Source organism: Bombina bombina, chromosome 7 (assembly GCF_027579735.1).
Source record: "Bombina bombina isolate aBomBom1 chromosome 7, aBomBom1.pri, whole genome shotgun sequence".
Taxonomy (NCBI): Eukaryota; Metazoa; Chordata; class Amphibia; order Anura; family Bombinatoridae; genus Bombina; species Bombina bombina.
Genome location: NC_069505.1, coordinates 445,689,900 through 445,707,225, shown reverse-complemented (window position 1 = coordinate 445,707,225; position 17,326 = coordinate 445,689,900). Strand labels below are relative to the sequence as shown.

At 44.3% G+C, this 17,326-nt stretch overlaps 1 protein-coding gene across 3 annotated transcripts in view; it reads left to right on the top strand.

Moving 5' to 3' along the window:
• EP300 (E1A binding protein p300) overlaps positions 1–17,326 on the top strand; it is a 657,355-nt gene that overhangs the window by 57,691 nt on the left and 582,338 nt on the right. For all 3 annotated transcript variants that reach the window (XM_053721396.1, XM_053721397.1, XM_053721395.1), the window contains exon 3: positions 11,780–12,372. In XM_053721396.1, coding sequence (XP_053577371.1) covers positions 11,780–12,372 — 593 coding nt within the window. The remainder of the gene's footprint in view (positions 1–11,779; positions 12,373–17,326) is intronic.

The following is a 17,326-nucleotide window of genomic DNA, read 5'->3' as shown; positions in this document are numbered from 1 at the left end:
TAGAATTCTGTCATTTCTCTCAAGAAGGTTTGGAGAAGTGTTTATCGGCAAGTTCCCTGACGGGATCCCCGCAGTGCCTGTCTAACCCTGGCCATTCTGCTGACTCATAGATTTCAGGGTGTACGAATATGCCAGTTCTACAGCCGCAGACAGCTACTCTAATCTCAAGACATGCAGTCCTCTGTGAACCTCATACTCAAACTCTGGCTGAAGTTGGCCCTTTTCCCCATGATTTTGCAACCCAGTTGCAATCTGCGTTTCTGCTGCCCTCAGCGCCATGCTAATATAATGGAAAAGGAAAAGAAAGTCTAAACCCTGTTCTCTTGATAGTTGTCAGTCTGACTGATGGCAACCTTCTGATGACGTCCGATTCTAGTCTTGAAGAGTCTCAAAAAGTTCATAAGGGTACCATTCTTTAAAATGGAGACCATAAGATCTATTCTCCGTTTGGCAGGGTCAATTCAGTGCTACCATAGACCTGAAGGATGTGTACCTTCATATCTCCAATTCACAGAGATCACCACCAATATCTTTGGTTTTCCTTCCTAAACAAACTCTACCAGTTCATAGCTCTCCCATTTTTGGACTAGCTACGGCACCAAGGATTTTTACAAAGGTGCTACAGGGTATTGCAGTAGCTCCTTACCTGGATGATATATTGGTTCAGGCACCATCTTTACCTTTTAGCAAGAGCTCACATGAAGAAACTACTGAAATCTTTGGACGCATGACTGGAAGTTCAATCTTGAACTTCTTAGGGATCATCATAGATTCGGTCAGCATGCGCATAGATCTCACAGATCAGCGCAGGGAGAAGCTTCAGACGGTCTGCTCCAATCTACTACTCTGCCTTTGGTGGCTCAATGAATGGAAGTGGTAGGTCATATGGGTGTGACTTCGGGCACTATTCAGTTTGCAGGCTTTCATATGAGACCTCTACAGTATGCTCAGACACTGGAATGTGGACTATTCCGGCCTGTCTCTGGATCCACAGATGAGTCTCAATTGGTTGAAGTCTCAGACTCCCGTTCTTCATGGTATGTGTTTCTTACACCCATTCTGGGTGATTACCACAGATGCGAGCTTGTTAGGATGGGGCGCTGTGTGGGGTTCTCAGAGTCTCTCTTCATATCAACATTCTGGAGCTTACGGCCATCTTCAATACTCTGCTGTCGTGGCCTCAGCTTCATTTCACCAGTTATATGCGATTCCAATCGGACAACATCACCACCGTGGCTTATGTCAACCATCAGGGCAGAACACAAGGTAACCTGCATTCTTCGATGGGCAGAGACACACTTGTCCGATATCAGCCATCCACATTCCAGTTGTGGAGAACTTGGAAGCGGATTTCCTGAGCAGACAGACTCTCCACTCGGGAAGGGTGCCTAAATCAGGTGTTCTGCAAGATCACCTGCATGTGGGGTGCCTGGAGATGGATCTGATTGGTTCCCGTTTCGATGCTAAACTACCGAGATATGAGTCGATAGAATCTCAGACTGAGCTGGTGGACGATCTGGCGGTCTACTGGCGCACAATCTAGTGTATCTGTTTCCTTTGTGCTATTACCCCGAGTAGTAGCTCAGGTCAAACAGGAGGGAATTTCAGCCATTCTTATAGCTTATATGTTGCCACGCAAGACTTGGTATGCAGACCTAGTGAGCCTGTTGTCTGCTCCTCCGTGGGGTTGCCTGAGGTCAGACCTGCTAGAGCAGGGTCCGTTCTATCAAAATCTAGATGTTCTAATGCTGACAACCTGGAGATTGAATGGTTAGTCTTGTCTGAGAGGATTCCACGTATTTTGGAGTTTTTTCAGGGTTGTCTGGTGAAGGGCCTGTCGTCCAGTTGCCTTAAGGGTCAGATTTCTGTCCTTTCAGCTCTGTTACATAAAAGATTTGCTTAGTTGCCAGATGTTCAGGAGTTTTTTCAGGCCATGGCTAGAATTAGACCTGGTTTCTTGTTCTCAGAGTTCTTTCAACAGACTCTGTTTAAACCTATGCATTCAATTGATATTAAATGGCACACTTGGAATGTGATCTTTTTGTTGGCTATTTCTTCTGCTCGCAGTGTGTCGGAATTGTCTGCCCTCCAGTATGATTTGCCTTACTTGGTGTTTCATTCTGATAATGCTGTTCTGAGGACAAAGCTGGGGTTTTTACTTATGGTTGTTACCACCCTCAACATTAACCAGGAAATTGTGGTAACATCTTTGTCCCATTCAGTCATCCTCCAAGGAGAGAGTGCTATATAATTTGGATGGGGGTTAGAGAGTTCAAGTTCTACCTTCACGCTACTAAGGACTTTCGTCCAGTCATCTTCCTTGTTTGTCCTTTTTTCTGGTAAGCGCAAGGGACAGAAGGCCTTAGCTGCTACTCTATTCTTTAAACTTTGAAGTCTGATTAGCATGAAATGGACCAGTAGACTCCATCCCGAATTACAGAACATTCTACCCGTGCAATAGCCACTTCTTGGTCCTTCAGCAATGAGGCTTCAGTTGAACAGATTTGCAATGCTGCTACGTGGTCTTCCTTACACACATTCACGAAATTCTACAGATTTTGTTTTTGCCTCAGTAGAGGCATTATTTAGGCGAATGGTTCTTCAAGTGGTGGTGCCTAGTAATTAAGACTGCCTTCCTTCTTTCCCTCCCTAACATCCATGTTCTCTACAGCTTAGGTATAGATTTCCTACAGGTTATGAATGTTTTCATGGACTCTTACTGCAATTAGAAGGAAATTATAATTTATGCTTACCTGATAAATTAATTTTCCTTTTTGACATTGAGAGTCCACAAACCCGCCCGGGACTTGTGTAGTGTCGGCAGTCTTGGCGCATCTGTACCCCCTTGTGTTTCTCTACTTTCTTTTCCTAAGATATGGTTAGTCCACGGCGTCCTCAATTACTATTGGAAATATCACTCCTGGCCAGCAGGAAGGAGGCAAAGAGCACCACAGTTAAACTGTTAAGTATCACTCCACTTCCCACAAACTGTCAATGGAGGAAGTGAAGTTTTTGGCTAGGGCTGTCTCTTCTTCTTGGATTTTCAAAAATGAGGCTTCTGTGGAACAAATTTGCAAGGCTGCTACTTGGTATTTGCATACTTTTTCCAAATTTTATAAATTTTATACTTTTGCCTCGTCTGAGGCCTCTTTTGGTTGGAAGGTTCTTCAAGCGGTGGTTCCTTTCTTTTTAGGTATACCTGTCTTGTTCCTCCCTAGTCCTCTCTGTCCTCTAGCTTGGGTATTGGTTCCCAACAGTAAATTACGCCGTAGACTCATCATATCTTAGGAAAGAAAACTAAATTTATTCTTACCTGATTTATGCTTACCTGATTTATTTATTTCCGGATATGGTGAGTTCACGACCCCGCCCTTTTAATTAAGCCAGTTATTTTTGACTCAACATCAGGCACCTCTGCACCTTGTATTACTCCTTTTTTCTTCATTTACCTTATTCGAATGGCTGGGGTTTGTGGGAAGGGGAGTGATACTTTAACTGTGGTGCTCTTTGCCGCCTCCTGCTGGCCAGGAGTAAAATTCCCAACAGTAAATGAGGACGCCGTGGACTCACCATATCCGGAAATAAATTTATCAGGTAAGCATAAATTTTGTTTTTTCATGTACTATCACTGCGAAGAAGGAAAATAATTTGTAGCGTAATCATAAATGATATATACTGTATATAATTTTTACTCCTGTTAAGCTACAATTTCAATATTTTTCATGCAACATTCAATATAAAAAAATAAATATAATTTAATATTTATTATAAAAGCACCTAAACATAATTTACATGTAATTTAGTCACAACATATCCATTTGTTATATAGTTTGATAGGGTCTGCTATTTTCAGAGCTCTTCAGACGTGGCCTCTATTGAAGAACTTTGCATTTGTTTTCAGACAATATCACAACAGTGGCATATGTCAATCATCAAGGAGGGACTTGCAGTCCTTCAGCAATGAAGGAAGTATCTCGGACGGAATCCAACTCTTGTCTAATTTCTGTGATTCATATGCCAGGTGTAGACAATTGGAAAGCGGATTATCTCAGCCGTCATACCTTACATCCAGGGGAGTGGTCTCTCCATGCAGATGTTTTTTTCATCTTGTACTGATGTGGGGTCTTCCAGAAATAGGTCTGATGGCCTCTCGTCTAAACAAGAAGCTTCTCAGATACCTTTCCAGGTCCAGGGATCCTCAGGCGGAGATGGTGGATGCCTTAGCAGTTCCTTGGTTTTACCAACCTGCTTTTATTTTTCCACCTCTGCTTCTTCTTCCATGGGTGATCTCGAAGATCATAATGGAACAACCGCATGTGTTTCTGATAGAACCAGCATGGCCTCACAGGTTTTGGTATGCGGATCTTGTTGGGATTTCCAGTTGCCAGCCTCGGCCACTTCCTTTAAGGCCAGACCTTCTGTCTCAAGGGCCGTTTTTTTCCATCAGGATCTCGAAATTGAACGCTTAGTACTTAGTCATAGAGGTTTCTCTGACTCAGTGATTAGCACTGATACAGACTCGTAAGTCTGTTTCAAGGAAAATTTATTATCAGTTTGGAAAACCTATATTTCATAGTGTTGTACTCCATAATTATTCTTGGCATTCTTTCAGAATTCCTAGGATTTTTTTCTGGATGGTTTGGATAAGGGTTTGTCTGCAAATACTTAGAAAGGACAAATTTCTGCTCTTTGTCTTATTTCATAGGAAAATTTGCTAAACTTCCTGATATTCACTGTTTTGTTCAGGCTTTGATTTGTATCAAACCTGTTATTAAATCTATTTCTCCTCCTTGGAGTCTCAAATTGGTTTTGAAGATTTTACAGGCTCCTCCTTTTGAGCCTATGTATTCTCTGGATATTAAATTATGTTCTTGGAAAGTGTTATTTCTTTTGGCCATCTCTTCTGCTAGAAGAGTTTCTGAATTGTCTGGTCTCTTGTGAGTCTCCTTATCTGATTTTCCATCAAGATAAAGCTGTTTTGCCGACTTCATTTAAATTTTTTCCTAAAGTTGTGAATTCTAACAACATCAATAGGGAAAGTGTTTTTCCTTTGTGTCCTAATCCTAAGAATACTCTTGAAAGATCTTTACATTCTTTGGATGTGGTAAGAGCTTTGAAATATGTTGAGGCTAGGGGTGCTGAAAATAATTGTATGGGCGATACATCGCGATGCGGCATGAAACGATTCTGCATCAATGCAGTGAAGGGCGCGAATCGATTCATGTATCATCACGTGATCCCGCCTCCAGGACAAGTATAGAGAGAGCTCGGTACTACCAACGCAGTACACTAGCACAGCGTTTGACGTCACGTCACCAATAAAGCAACGGGGCTGCTTATGGGCGGTCTCTGGAAGTGACGCACGCAGTAGGAGGACTAGTGCCGTGACTGCCTGAGTGATGGTGAGAGTACACACGGCGGGCTCATTTTTATTTTGTGGGAGACAGTCCTATGTTGAGAAACTTAGTAAAGCAGAATACATTTTGCCTGTGAGCAGAGCACTACGCATCTCTTAATTTCTACTAGAAAACCCCTCATCGCAAATCAGTGAAATCAGTGATGTTTTTTTCAAAATGCTCATGGACATTGTGCTTTATTTTCATTTGTATTTATGAAACTCCATATCACATGGATTGGTCATAAATGATTGGTCAGGTCGGTCACACAGACTACACACATTAGTCAGTCTCACACACACACAGACTGTGTGACACACATTAGTCAGTCACACACACACAGACTACACACATTAGTCAGTCACATACTACCGATTACAAATTTTCCTACAAAGTTTTGACCACATCTGCAAATATTGAAAATATACACTGTACTTAAATAATATATGCAATTATGCAATGCATGTGCTCTCTTAGGAAGTATAAAAGGTGCCGAACCCAATCCCTGTGTTTATAACAAGGCCATAAAACCCAATTTGTGAAGTAGAAAAAAAGTGCATGCAATTTTAAACAACTTTCCAATTTACTTCTATTTAACTTACTTATCCTTTGTTGAAATGCCTCTTGTGCATTGCTATTTCATCAACAAACGATATCTGAAGTATGAAGCAAATTAAATAATAGAAGTAATGTTGTTTAAAATTGTATTTTCTATCTGAATCATGAAAGAAAATGTTTGGGTTTCATGTCCCTTTAAGTGTGATATTACAGTGTCTACTACTACTAGTAGTACTACTAGGACACAGTAATACATGATTACACACTTAAAGGGACACGAAACCCAAACATTTTCTTTCTAGTAGTCTACTTGTAAAAGTAGCCCCTAAAGAAACAGCAGTTTATCCTGTATTTTTTTTTTCCTGCATTGATTTGAGACTGAGTGACTACTAAATGAATGGAAAATGGATAATAATGCTGATACAAAGAACTGCAGCAACACAATTGTAGCGTGTTTTTATTATGTTGTGGAGTCCAGACTCTATACCATTACAATACCTACCAGTCCAGTACCTAACAAAGCCCCCCATGCCAAGTGTCCCCTGCAATTTGTTTTCAAATGTTGGCAACTTGAAGTTACTAATGTAATGTACTAAATTTAAATTTTCATCTTGACTTTACGTTTGTGGCTTGACATTTTGACAACTTAGTGTTTTGTTTTTTAACACTGACAGAGTTCGACGTTGACATCATCCGTCGCATATTACGTACATGTCACGTACATGTCATGCTGAAATGACAGGAGACCAAAAAGAGAGATTAAAAAATGCATTAAATTAAAACCAACATAGGTTAGACATTTATTTATGTTCGTTTACTAGTGTATACTATATACATTTAAATATCCTCTTTTATTGAAGAAGTGCACTGCACTTTTTACATTACTACAGTTTGATGCCATATTGCCAATACAATTGCCATTTAGTATTTACTGTTCTAAATAAATAGTCTGCTGTGTTCAGACTTTGCCACATGAGGAAGAGTGTCCTTTTTTGAGCTAATAAAATAAGCTTGAATTTCTTTGCTGAAACATTTAAATCATGGGCATAATTAGATAACTAATCGTGATGCATCTTGATGCATTGTAGAATCGAATTGTTGACATGATAATCTTAATCGAATCGTGAGACCAGTGAAGATGCGCACCCCTAGTTGAGGCTACTAAAGATTTCAAAAAGACTTCTAGTCTATTTATTTTTTCTGGCTCCAGGAAAGGTCAGAAAACCTCTGCCATTTCTCTGGCAACTTGGTTGACTTTTGATTCACAAAGCTTATTTAGAGGTGGGGCAGTCTCCGCCTCAGAGAATTACAGCTCATTCTACTAGATCAGTTGCCACTTCTTGGACTTTCAAGAATGAGGCTTCAGTTGATCAAATTTGCAAAGCGGCAACTTGGTGGTCTTTGCATACTTTTACTAAATCTTACCATTTTGATCTGTTTGCTTCTTCAGAAGCAGCCTTTGGTAGAAAGGTTCTTCAGACAGTTGTCTGATTCTAGTGCCTTTAAATTGAGTTTTTTTGAAATTTAAGAAAACCTAATAATTTTTTTGTATTTAATTTCTCTGCGGATTATTTTATCCCTCCCTCTCTAGTGACTTGTGGATTCCACATCTTGGGTATTATATCCCATACGTCACTAGCTCATGGACTCTTACCACTTACATGAAAAAAAATAGCACTTTATTTCTTTTTAAAGACATGAGTCCACAGGTTTCGTCTTTGTGGGATATTCACATCCTGGTCAGCAGGAGGAGGCAAAGAGCACCACAGCAGAGCTGCTATATTAGCTCCTCCCTTCCCTCCCACTCCAGCCATTCTCTTTGCCTACGTTAGTGATAGGAAGAGGTAAAGTGAGGTGTTATAGATTCTTAAATCAAGAGTTTATTATTTTATAGTAGTGCCAGAGAGTGCTGCTTTGTTCTAGGGTGTAGCCGTAGTCCATATCGGTCTCTTCAGTAGAGCTTTTGGTGGCTTTAGAGCAATGGGAACTTGTGGAACATAATTCTCACTGCGTCTCCCATGCATTTATGCTGCCCTAACCCTGAAAACCTGAGGGATTTTACTCAGGAATTTCATTTATTTCAGGGTCCATAGGAGGTAGAGGACCTCTTACACCTGGGAACTGCCTTGCTGCCAGGCAGAAGATGAGTTAAGTGCTAACTTCTTTTCTGGGGGGAAAGGATCTCAGAGAAAGTTTGGGCACTTTATTTGTTCATCTAACCTCATTACACTGGGTCTCAGATTTTCCTAGTTTAGTAGGGGACGTTAAGGCAGTTAGGACATAGACACTGGGTTACATAGTGTGGAAGGAAACCCTGCAATCTGTGGGTTCTTGAGCATGTGTTTAAATGAGCATACAGTGCTTGAAGGAAACCCTGCAATCAGTAGAGATATCGGATATAGCTGGTCAGTTAAGTTGACTTGTGTTTTAGTCTGATAACCACAGTGTGGGATAAGAGAAACGGTCTTATAACAGCGGTTGGTTTTTATTGTGTACAGTTGCAGGGGTTTTTGACCTGTGGGTCCCGGTGCATTTATTATAATGCATAATGGCGACCGGGAGTTTCATTTATATTGTATATGTTTTTACAGTGTGCTGGGGTTAGAATGCAGTAACTCCCCTCCTAAGGTTATGTTAAAGGGACACTGTACCCAAATTTTTTCTTTCGTGATTCAGATAGAGCATGCAATTTTAAGCAACTTTCTAATTAACTCCTATTATCAAATTTTCTTTATTCTCTTGGTATGTTTATTTGAAAAGCAAGAATGTAAGTTTAGATGCCGGCCCATTTTGGTAAACAACCTGGGTTGTCTTTGCTGATTGGACAGCACCAATACAAAAGTGCTGTCCATGGTCTGAATCAAAAATGTGCTGCCTCCTTAGCTTAGATGCCTTCTTTTTAAAATAAAGATAGCAAGAGAACGAAGAAAAATTGATAATAGAAGTAAATTAGAAAGTTGCTTATAATTAAATGCTCTATCTGAATCATGAAAGAAAAATTTTGGGTTCAGTATCCCTTTAACTACATTTATCATCTGTGTTTTTTTCACTATGTACACCAGTCAGTTGCTCCCGGTGCCTTTACTAGCATCATGGCAACCGGGAGAGGTCTTGGGTATCGCCCACGAGGGGCAGAGCTTGTAAAGAGCGCCAAAGCACTCTCTCCTTCCCCCCCTATCAGTTCTGTCTATCCACTAGGAGGGGAGGATGACGCTGTTTAGTAATAGTTTTACTCTCTTACACTTCCGGTTTTCGGCAGTCACGGAGACATTGTTTAAATACGTGCACTTCAAACAGCGCTCTGATAGTCCAGGATTTGGATAAGAGAATCTAACGTCTAAGCAGGGTCTAGCTGAGGTGTAGACAGAATTTTACAGTGCTAACTCTTTTCATACTGGGTGTCATGATACAATCATGTGGAGTAGTTGATACCTGGATTGACTACCCCGCAGATGTGGTATTGTGTTCTCAGCCTGGAAAAGTTTAATGTGAATAGCCTTTTTCTGTGTAAAAACTGCTTTGAGAAAAGCTGTAAGCGGAGACCCCCCTCCTTAGTAGTGTAACTGTGTGTAGGAAATCAGAACGCTCCTCCCCTTGGAGACTGATAGTGGGAGCTAAGACTTGTTTGCATTGGTTGCACTCGTTGTAAATTATAACCTGGGTGTTGTCTTTGACAAGACAAAGGAGGTTTGGTTTAAATATGTAACAAAGACTTGGTGGGCAGAACTGCCCTGGGGACCAAAGCCATCGACATCATCATCAGCTCTCCACATATCTAAAGGAACTTGGTAATAAGTTAGATATTGTGTCTAATTCTTTTAATGTTCCATTTTCTTTTTAAAGAACTGTAGCTTTGCAATTGTATGTTATTTTGAATGTCTTTATAATTTTGCACTGTGTAACCTGTATTGATATTTTTGTTATTAAACACGTAGAAAATCTCATTCTGTCTTTTGGGCTCTAATATCCAAATTCACACTCCTGTTGAGACAAGGTTAAAGGCACCGTTACCTAATTGTTAAATAGTGTGAGTTTCTTCTACAAGATACAAGTCCACGGATTTCATCTTTACTTGTAGGATATTAACCTCCTGCTAACAGGAAGTGTTATAGTGGTGTAGCTGAAATTAGGAGAGCCATGTGTTAAAAAGGCTTGGAAATGATTTTAACAAGTTTTAAAGGGCCATAATACCCAAATGTTTAAACACTTGAAAGTGATGCAGCATAGCTGTAAAAAGCTGACTAGAAAATATCACCTGAACATCTCTATGTAAAAAAGAAAGATATTTTACCTCAAAAGTTCTTCAGTACCCACCTCCCATTGTAAAGGATTTCTAAGCAGCATTTTTGTATGTCTGTCCTGGGAAAGCTGAAAGGATGAGCCTCGTGAACTCTCATATTATTTCACCAATCAGGTAAAGGAAGCTTACTATGAAATCTCATGAGAATTAAGTCAAATCTCATGAGATCACAGTAAGAGTTCATGACCTCAGCACTGCTGATGCTGATTGGCTGATGTTCATTTCTTCATTTTTTTTTATTTTTACCTGCAGCTGGGAGCAGCTGAGTATAACTTTTTACACAGAACTTACTCTGCTGAGCTGAGGAGATTGTGAGGTAAAATATCTTCCTTTTTTACATAGAGATGCTCAGGTGATATTTTCCTGTCAGCTTTTTAGTTATACTGCATCAGTTTCAAGTGATTTAGCATATGAGTATTATGTCCCTTTAAGTGTGGGGCCATCAAACAGTTGATAGGGACATGGTAAATACCTTCCCCCACTCGTATTCCAAAAAAAAGCCCTTGTTACTTGAGGGGTATTGGCTTATGAGGGTGTCCCATATTTTTAAAGTTCCAAAGATTAAGGGTTTTGAAAAAAAAAAGTAATTTGACTGTTTCTGATCGTATCTGCAGAAAATATGGTGCCTGTTTTGTCTGCTGGGGGAGTTCTGTTTAGGTCACATCTTTCTTTACTGCTATAATTAGTTATATAGGAGACCTGAATGTGCCGATTGTTTTACTGGTGCCTTAGCCAAGCTGCAAGCTGAAGTCTGTTAGTGTGAAGTGCTTCATGGTATGTGTATAGCCTTTAGTGTACCAAACACGAGAACCTGTACCATAACTTGCCTAATGAGGGCTTGAGAAAAACCAGGGAGCCTCTACATAATCTATATTCAATATTCCAACTAGTTATTGCATCTAATAGAAATTCTCTTGACCTGACACATTAGTAGCAGCCAGACTATGATTTTTATACTTATAGATCTACCATATGATACTGTAACTATAGAATATTTGTGTGCACACCCATATACCCCATGAAAACAAATAATTCTGCCTCTTAGGTTTTCAACAAATTTGTCTAGTTCTGCCCTAAATTGCTTATCACCATGGTACAGTTGTAGTTGTAGAATTACAGGAGCTGTGGCTCCATGGGTCACACCTCTCATTGGGTGAATTTGATTGTATTCTATATAGCACTTGAACGTTTTGTATTTGAAACGTCCTTAGAGACCTGTTACAGTTCCCTGGTCAGGTTCATTTACACACAGTGACCTAAGATGACAGCCAGAATGAGTGAGATACTGTACAAAAGCATTTGTGGGATAAACGTGTTGTTGCATGGTTGAGAAGCGAACACACCAGGGCTTCAGAATCTCTCTTCATCAGGGGAGATCCCTAATCCCTGGCTTGTTTGTGTCCTATGTATTCAGGAAGGGTCTCCAGTGGCGCCCTTCAATATGTTAGGGCATGGTTATATTTGAGGTTCTGTGTTTAAAGCTTTTAGGATTATATAATACATCTATAATTTTTCTTTGTTTTAGATTTTGGGCCACTGTTTGACCTGGAACAAGACCTGCCTGATGAATTGATTACCTCAAATGATTTTGGTCTGAGCAATGGTGGCGATGTCGGTCAGCTGCATACAACACTTGGAATGGTACCCGATGCAGCTTCCAAGCACAAGCAACTCTCAGAGCTGCTCAGGGGCGGGAGCAGCACAAACATAGGTGTTGGCCTTGGCCAGCCCACAGCGCAAGGCACCCAGGGCATTGGCCTTCATAACAGCATGGTGAAAAGCCCCAGTATGGCTATTGGAGGAAATGGGTCCACTTCAGGGCCACAGACTCAACAGATAAACCAGACGTCTGCTACTGGGATGATGGCTGGAGTTAACAACCAACCTGGCATGGGTATGAATCAGGGTTTGATGCCAACTGGGAATGGGCAAGGCATGATGCAGGGGCAGGTGATGAATGGTTCACTTACAGCTGGCAGAGGACGTCCTGGCATGTCATACCCTAACCCGGGCATTAGCAACACTGGCAACTTACTGGCTGAAACGCTTCAACAAGGAGGTCCACAGATGGGTGGCCAGCCAGGGATGAGAGGACCACAGCCAGCAGGCATTAACAAGGTTAGTACTGGTAGCCCAGCATGTTATGCAAGTGCCAGGGGTTGTCTTTAGTGTGTGGGTGGATGATACAGGGCAGATGTAACCTGCTGGTGGTAATCTTATCAGACACTGGTTGTTGGTATAACTGCAGCTCTCAAGCTCTAAGAGGGTCTTTATGGAGCTGTGGACTTGCAGCAGAGGCTTGCTTAACAAATGTGCACAAACAAGTCGTTTCCTTCAGCTTTGTGTCATTTTACTTGTTTAAACCAGTTTTACGGGACAGTGTACACACTCAACCAGTTGGTATTAATAGCTGCTGCAGGTAGAACGTTTTAAAAGGGCTTGGCTCTCATCCCCCTGGGATGTTGATTTCTGCTGATGCCCCTCCTGTTCATAGCTTTTCTATTGACAATACTTAAAGAACCACTAAGTGCAGTAGAATAGCATAATCAATAAATGCATAATAGACCAATTTCACATGAGAAGATTGTTTTATTTTCTTCATCAGCCAATCACAGATGGCATATACGTATATTCTTGCACACACTCTGTAGGAGCTGCTATCTCAGTTTTTATTGATGTGAATCAGAAAGTTATTTGTGTGAAAGTTTAATCTGCATATAGCTCCCAGTAGTGCTTTGTTGCATACATTGGTAGGCATGGGAGCAGCAAAGAATAAATGAGATAAAATGACATGTTCCACCTGAATCATGCAGGGTTAATTGTGACTTATTTAGTATTGCATTAAGTTGCTGAAAAACAAACCTCACACTTGTACCCGAAATAAGCTCTCAGTACAAACACCTGAGCCCAGCCTCCCTTATGCTCCCCCACTACGCTTACACCCGTACTAGTACAAACACCTGAGCCCAGCCTCCCTTATGCTCCCCCGCTACGCTTACACCCGCACTAGTACAAACACCTGAGCCCAGCCTCCCTTATTCTCCCCCGCTACGCTTACACCCTCACTTGTACGAACACCTGAGCCCAACCCCCCTTATGCTCCCCCGCTACGCTTACACCCGCACTAGTACAAACACATGAGCCTAGCCCCCCTTATCATGCTCGCCCGCTACTCTTACACCCGCACTAGTACAAACACCTGAACCTAGCCCCCCTTATCATGCTCCCCCGCTACCCTTACACCCGCACTAGTACAAACACCTGAGCCCAGCCCCCCTAATCATGCTCCCCCGCTACACTTACACCCGCACTAGTACAAACACCTGAGCCCAGCCCCTTATCATGCTCCCCCGCTACGCTTACACTCGCATTAGTACAAACACCTGAGCCCAGCCCCTTCTAATGCTCCCCTGTTACGCTTAGTCACACTAGTACAAACACCTGAGCCCAGCCCCCCTTATGCTCCCCCACTACTCTTACCGCACTAGTACAAACACCTGAGCCCAACCCCCCTTATGCTCCCCCGCTACGCTTACACCCGCACTAGTACAAACACCTGAGCCCAGCCCCCCTTATCATGCTCCCCCGCTACGCTTACACCCGCACTAGTACAAACACCTGAGCCCAGCCCCTTATCATGCTCCCCCGCTATGCTTACACCCGCACTAGTACAAACACCTGAGCCCAGTCCCCCTTATCATGCTCCCCCGCTACGCTTACACCCACACTAGTACAAACACCTGAGCCCAGCCCCCCTTATCATGCTCCCCCGCTATGCTTTCACCCACACTAGTACAAACACCTGAGCCTAGCCCCTTATCATGCTCCCCCGCTATGCTTACATCCGCACTAGTACAAACACCTGAGCCCAGCCCCCCATATCATGCTCCCCCGCTATGCTTACACCCGCACTAGTACAAACACCTGAGCCCAGCCCCCCTTATGCTCCCCCGCTACGCTTACACCCGCACTAGTACAAACACCTGAGCCCAGCCCCCCTAATCATGCTCCCCCACTACGCTTACACCCGCACTAGTACAAACACCTAAGCCCAGCCCCTTATCATGCTCCCCCGCTACGCTTACACCCGCACTAGTACAAACACTTGAGCCCAGCCCCTTATCATGCTCCCCCGCTACACTTACACCCGCACTAGTACAAACACCTGAGCCCAGCCCCTTATCATGCTCCCCCGCTACGCTTACTCCCGCACTAGTACAAACATCCGAGCCTAGCCCCCCTTATCATGCTCCCCCGCTACACTTACACCCGCTCTAGTACAAACACTTGAGCCCAGCCCCTTATCATGCTCCCCCGCTATGCTTACACCCGCACTAGTACAAACACCTGAGCCCAGTCCCCCTTATCATGCTCCCCCGCTACGCTTACACCCACACTAGTACAAACACCTGAGCCCAGCCCCCCTTATCATGCTCCCCCGCTATGCTTTCACCCACACTAGTACAAACACCTGAGCCTAGCCCCTTATCATGCTCCCCCGCTATGCTTACATCCGCACTAGTACAAACACCTGAGCCCAGCCCCCCATATCATGCTCCCCCGCTATGCTTACACCCGCACTAGTACAAACACCTGAGCCCAGCCCCCCTTATGCTCCCCCGCTACGCTTACACCCGCACTAGTACAAACACCTGAGCCCAGCCCCCCTAATCATTCTCCCCCGCTACGCTTACACCCGCACTAGTACAAACACCTGAGCCCAGCCCCCCTTATGCTCCCCCACTACGCTTACACCCGCACTAGTACAAACACCTAAGCCCAGCCCCTTATCATGCTCCCCCTCTACGCTTACACCCGCACTAGTACAAACACCTGAGCAGTGAGCCCAGCCCCTTATGTTCCCCCGCTACGCTTACACCCGCACTAGTACAAACACCTGAGCTCAGCCCCCCTTATGCTCCTCCGCTACGCTTACACCCGCACTAGTACAAAAACCTGAGCCCAGCCCCTTATCATGCTTCCCCGCTGCGCTTACAGCCGTCCTAGTACAAACACCTGAGCCTAGCCCCCCTTATGCTCCCCCGCTATGCTTACACCCGCAGTAGTACAAACACCTGAGCCCAGCCCCTTATCATTCTCCCCCGATACGCTTACACCCGCCCTATTACAAACACCTGAGCCTAGCCCCCTTATGCTCCCCCGCTATGCTTACACTCGCAGTAGTACAAACACCTGAGCCCAGCCCCTTATCATTCTCCCCCGATACGCTTACACCCGCCCTATTACAAACACCTGAGCCTAGCCCCCCTTATGCTCCCCCGCTACGCTTACACCCGCACTAGTACAAACACCTGAGCCCAGCCCCTTATCATGTTCCCCCGATACGCTTACACCCGCACTAGTACAAACACCTGAGCCTAACCCCTTATCATGCTCCCCCGCTACACTTACACCCGCACTAGTACAAACACCGGAGCCCAGCCCCCCTTATCATGCTCCCCCGCTACGCTTACACCCGCACTAGTACAAACACCTGAGTCCAGCCCCTTATCATGTTCCCCCGATATGCTTACACCCGCCCTAGTACAAACACCTGAGCCCAGCCCCCCTTATGCTCCCCTGCTACGCTTACACCCGCACTAGTACAAACACCTGAGCCCAGCCCCCCTTATGCTCCCCTGCTACGCTTACGCCTGCACTAGTACAAACACCTGAGCCCAGCCCCCCTAATCATGCTCCTCTGCTACGCTTACACCCGCACTAGTACAAACACCTGAGCCCAGCCCGCCTTATGCTCCCCCACTACTCTTACCGCACTAGTACAAACACCTGAGCCCAGCCCCTTATCATGCTCCTCTGCTACGCTTACACCCGCACTAGTACAAACACCTGAGCCCAGCCCCCCTTATGCTCCCCCGCTACGCTTACACCCGCACTAGTACAAACACCTGCGCCCAACCCCCCTTATCATGCTCCCCCGCTACGCTTATACCCGCACTAGTCACGCCTGAGTGCAGCCCCTTATCATGCTCCCCCGCTACGCTTACACCCGCACTAGTATAAACACCTGAGCCCAGCCCCCCTTATGCTCCCCCACTACTCTTACCGCACTAGTACAAACACCTGAGCCCAGCTACGCTTACACCCGCACTAGTACAAACACCTGAGCCCAGCCCCCCTAATCATGCTCCCCCGCTACGCTTACACCCGCACTAGTACAAACACCTGAGCCCAGCCCCTTATCATGCTTCCCCGCTACGCTTACACCCGCACTAGTACAAACACCTGAGCAGTGAGCCCAGCCCCTTATCATGTTCCCCGATACGCTTACACCTGCACTAGTACAAACACCTGAGCCTAACCCCTTATCATGCTCCCCCGCTGCACTTACACCCTCACTAGTACAAACACCTGAGCCCAGCCCCCCTTATCATGCTCCCCCGCTACGCTTATACCCGCAATAGTCACGCCTGAGCGCAGCCCCTCATCATGCTCCCCCGCTACGCTTATACCTGCAGTCACCAAAGTATTAGTAACCTACTCAGGTCAAAAGTCCATTTCTCACTGACCACTCTCTCCTGATCTAAAACCTCCAATTCACATACTGATGTATACCAGGTGACATGTATGTGTGTAGCCATTAGTTGTACAGGGGTGTTGGGCTGTTATCTGAGGACTGCTGAGTGACAGGAATGGTTTCTTGGGTACCAGGGTATATGATACTGACACATGTGTACCGGGTGACGTGTGTGTGTGTAGCGGTTAGCTGTACAGGGGTGTTGAGCTGTGATCTAGGGACATTGTTAGGTACCAGGGTATATGGAGATGGCATCTGTACCGGGGGACATGTATGTGTGTAGCAGTTAGCTGTGCAGGGGTGTTGGGCTGTTATCTTAGTACTGCTGAGTGACAGGAATGTTGTCATTGTGTTAGATACCAGGGTATATGGTGCTGCATGTGTACCAGGTGACATGTGTAGCTGTTAGCTGTACAGGGGTGTTAAGCTGTGATCTGGGGACATTGTGTTAGGTACCAGGGTATATGGTGCTGGCATGTGTACCAGGCAACGTGTGTAGCCGTTAGCTGTACAGGGGTGTTAAAGGGACACTGA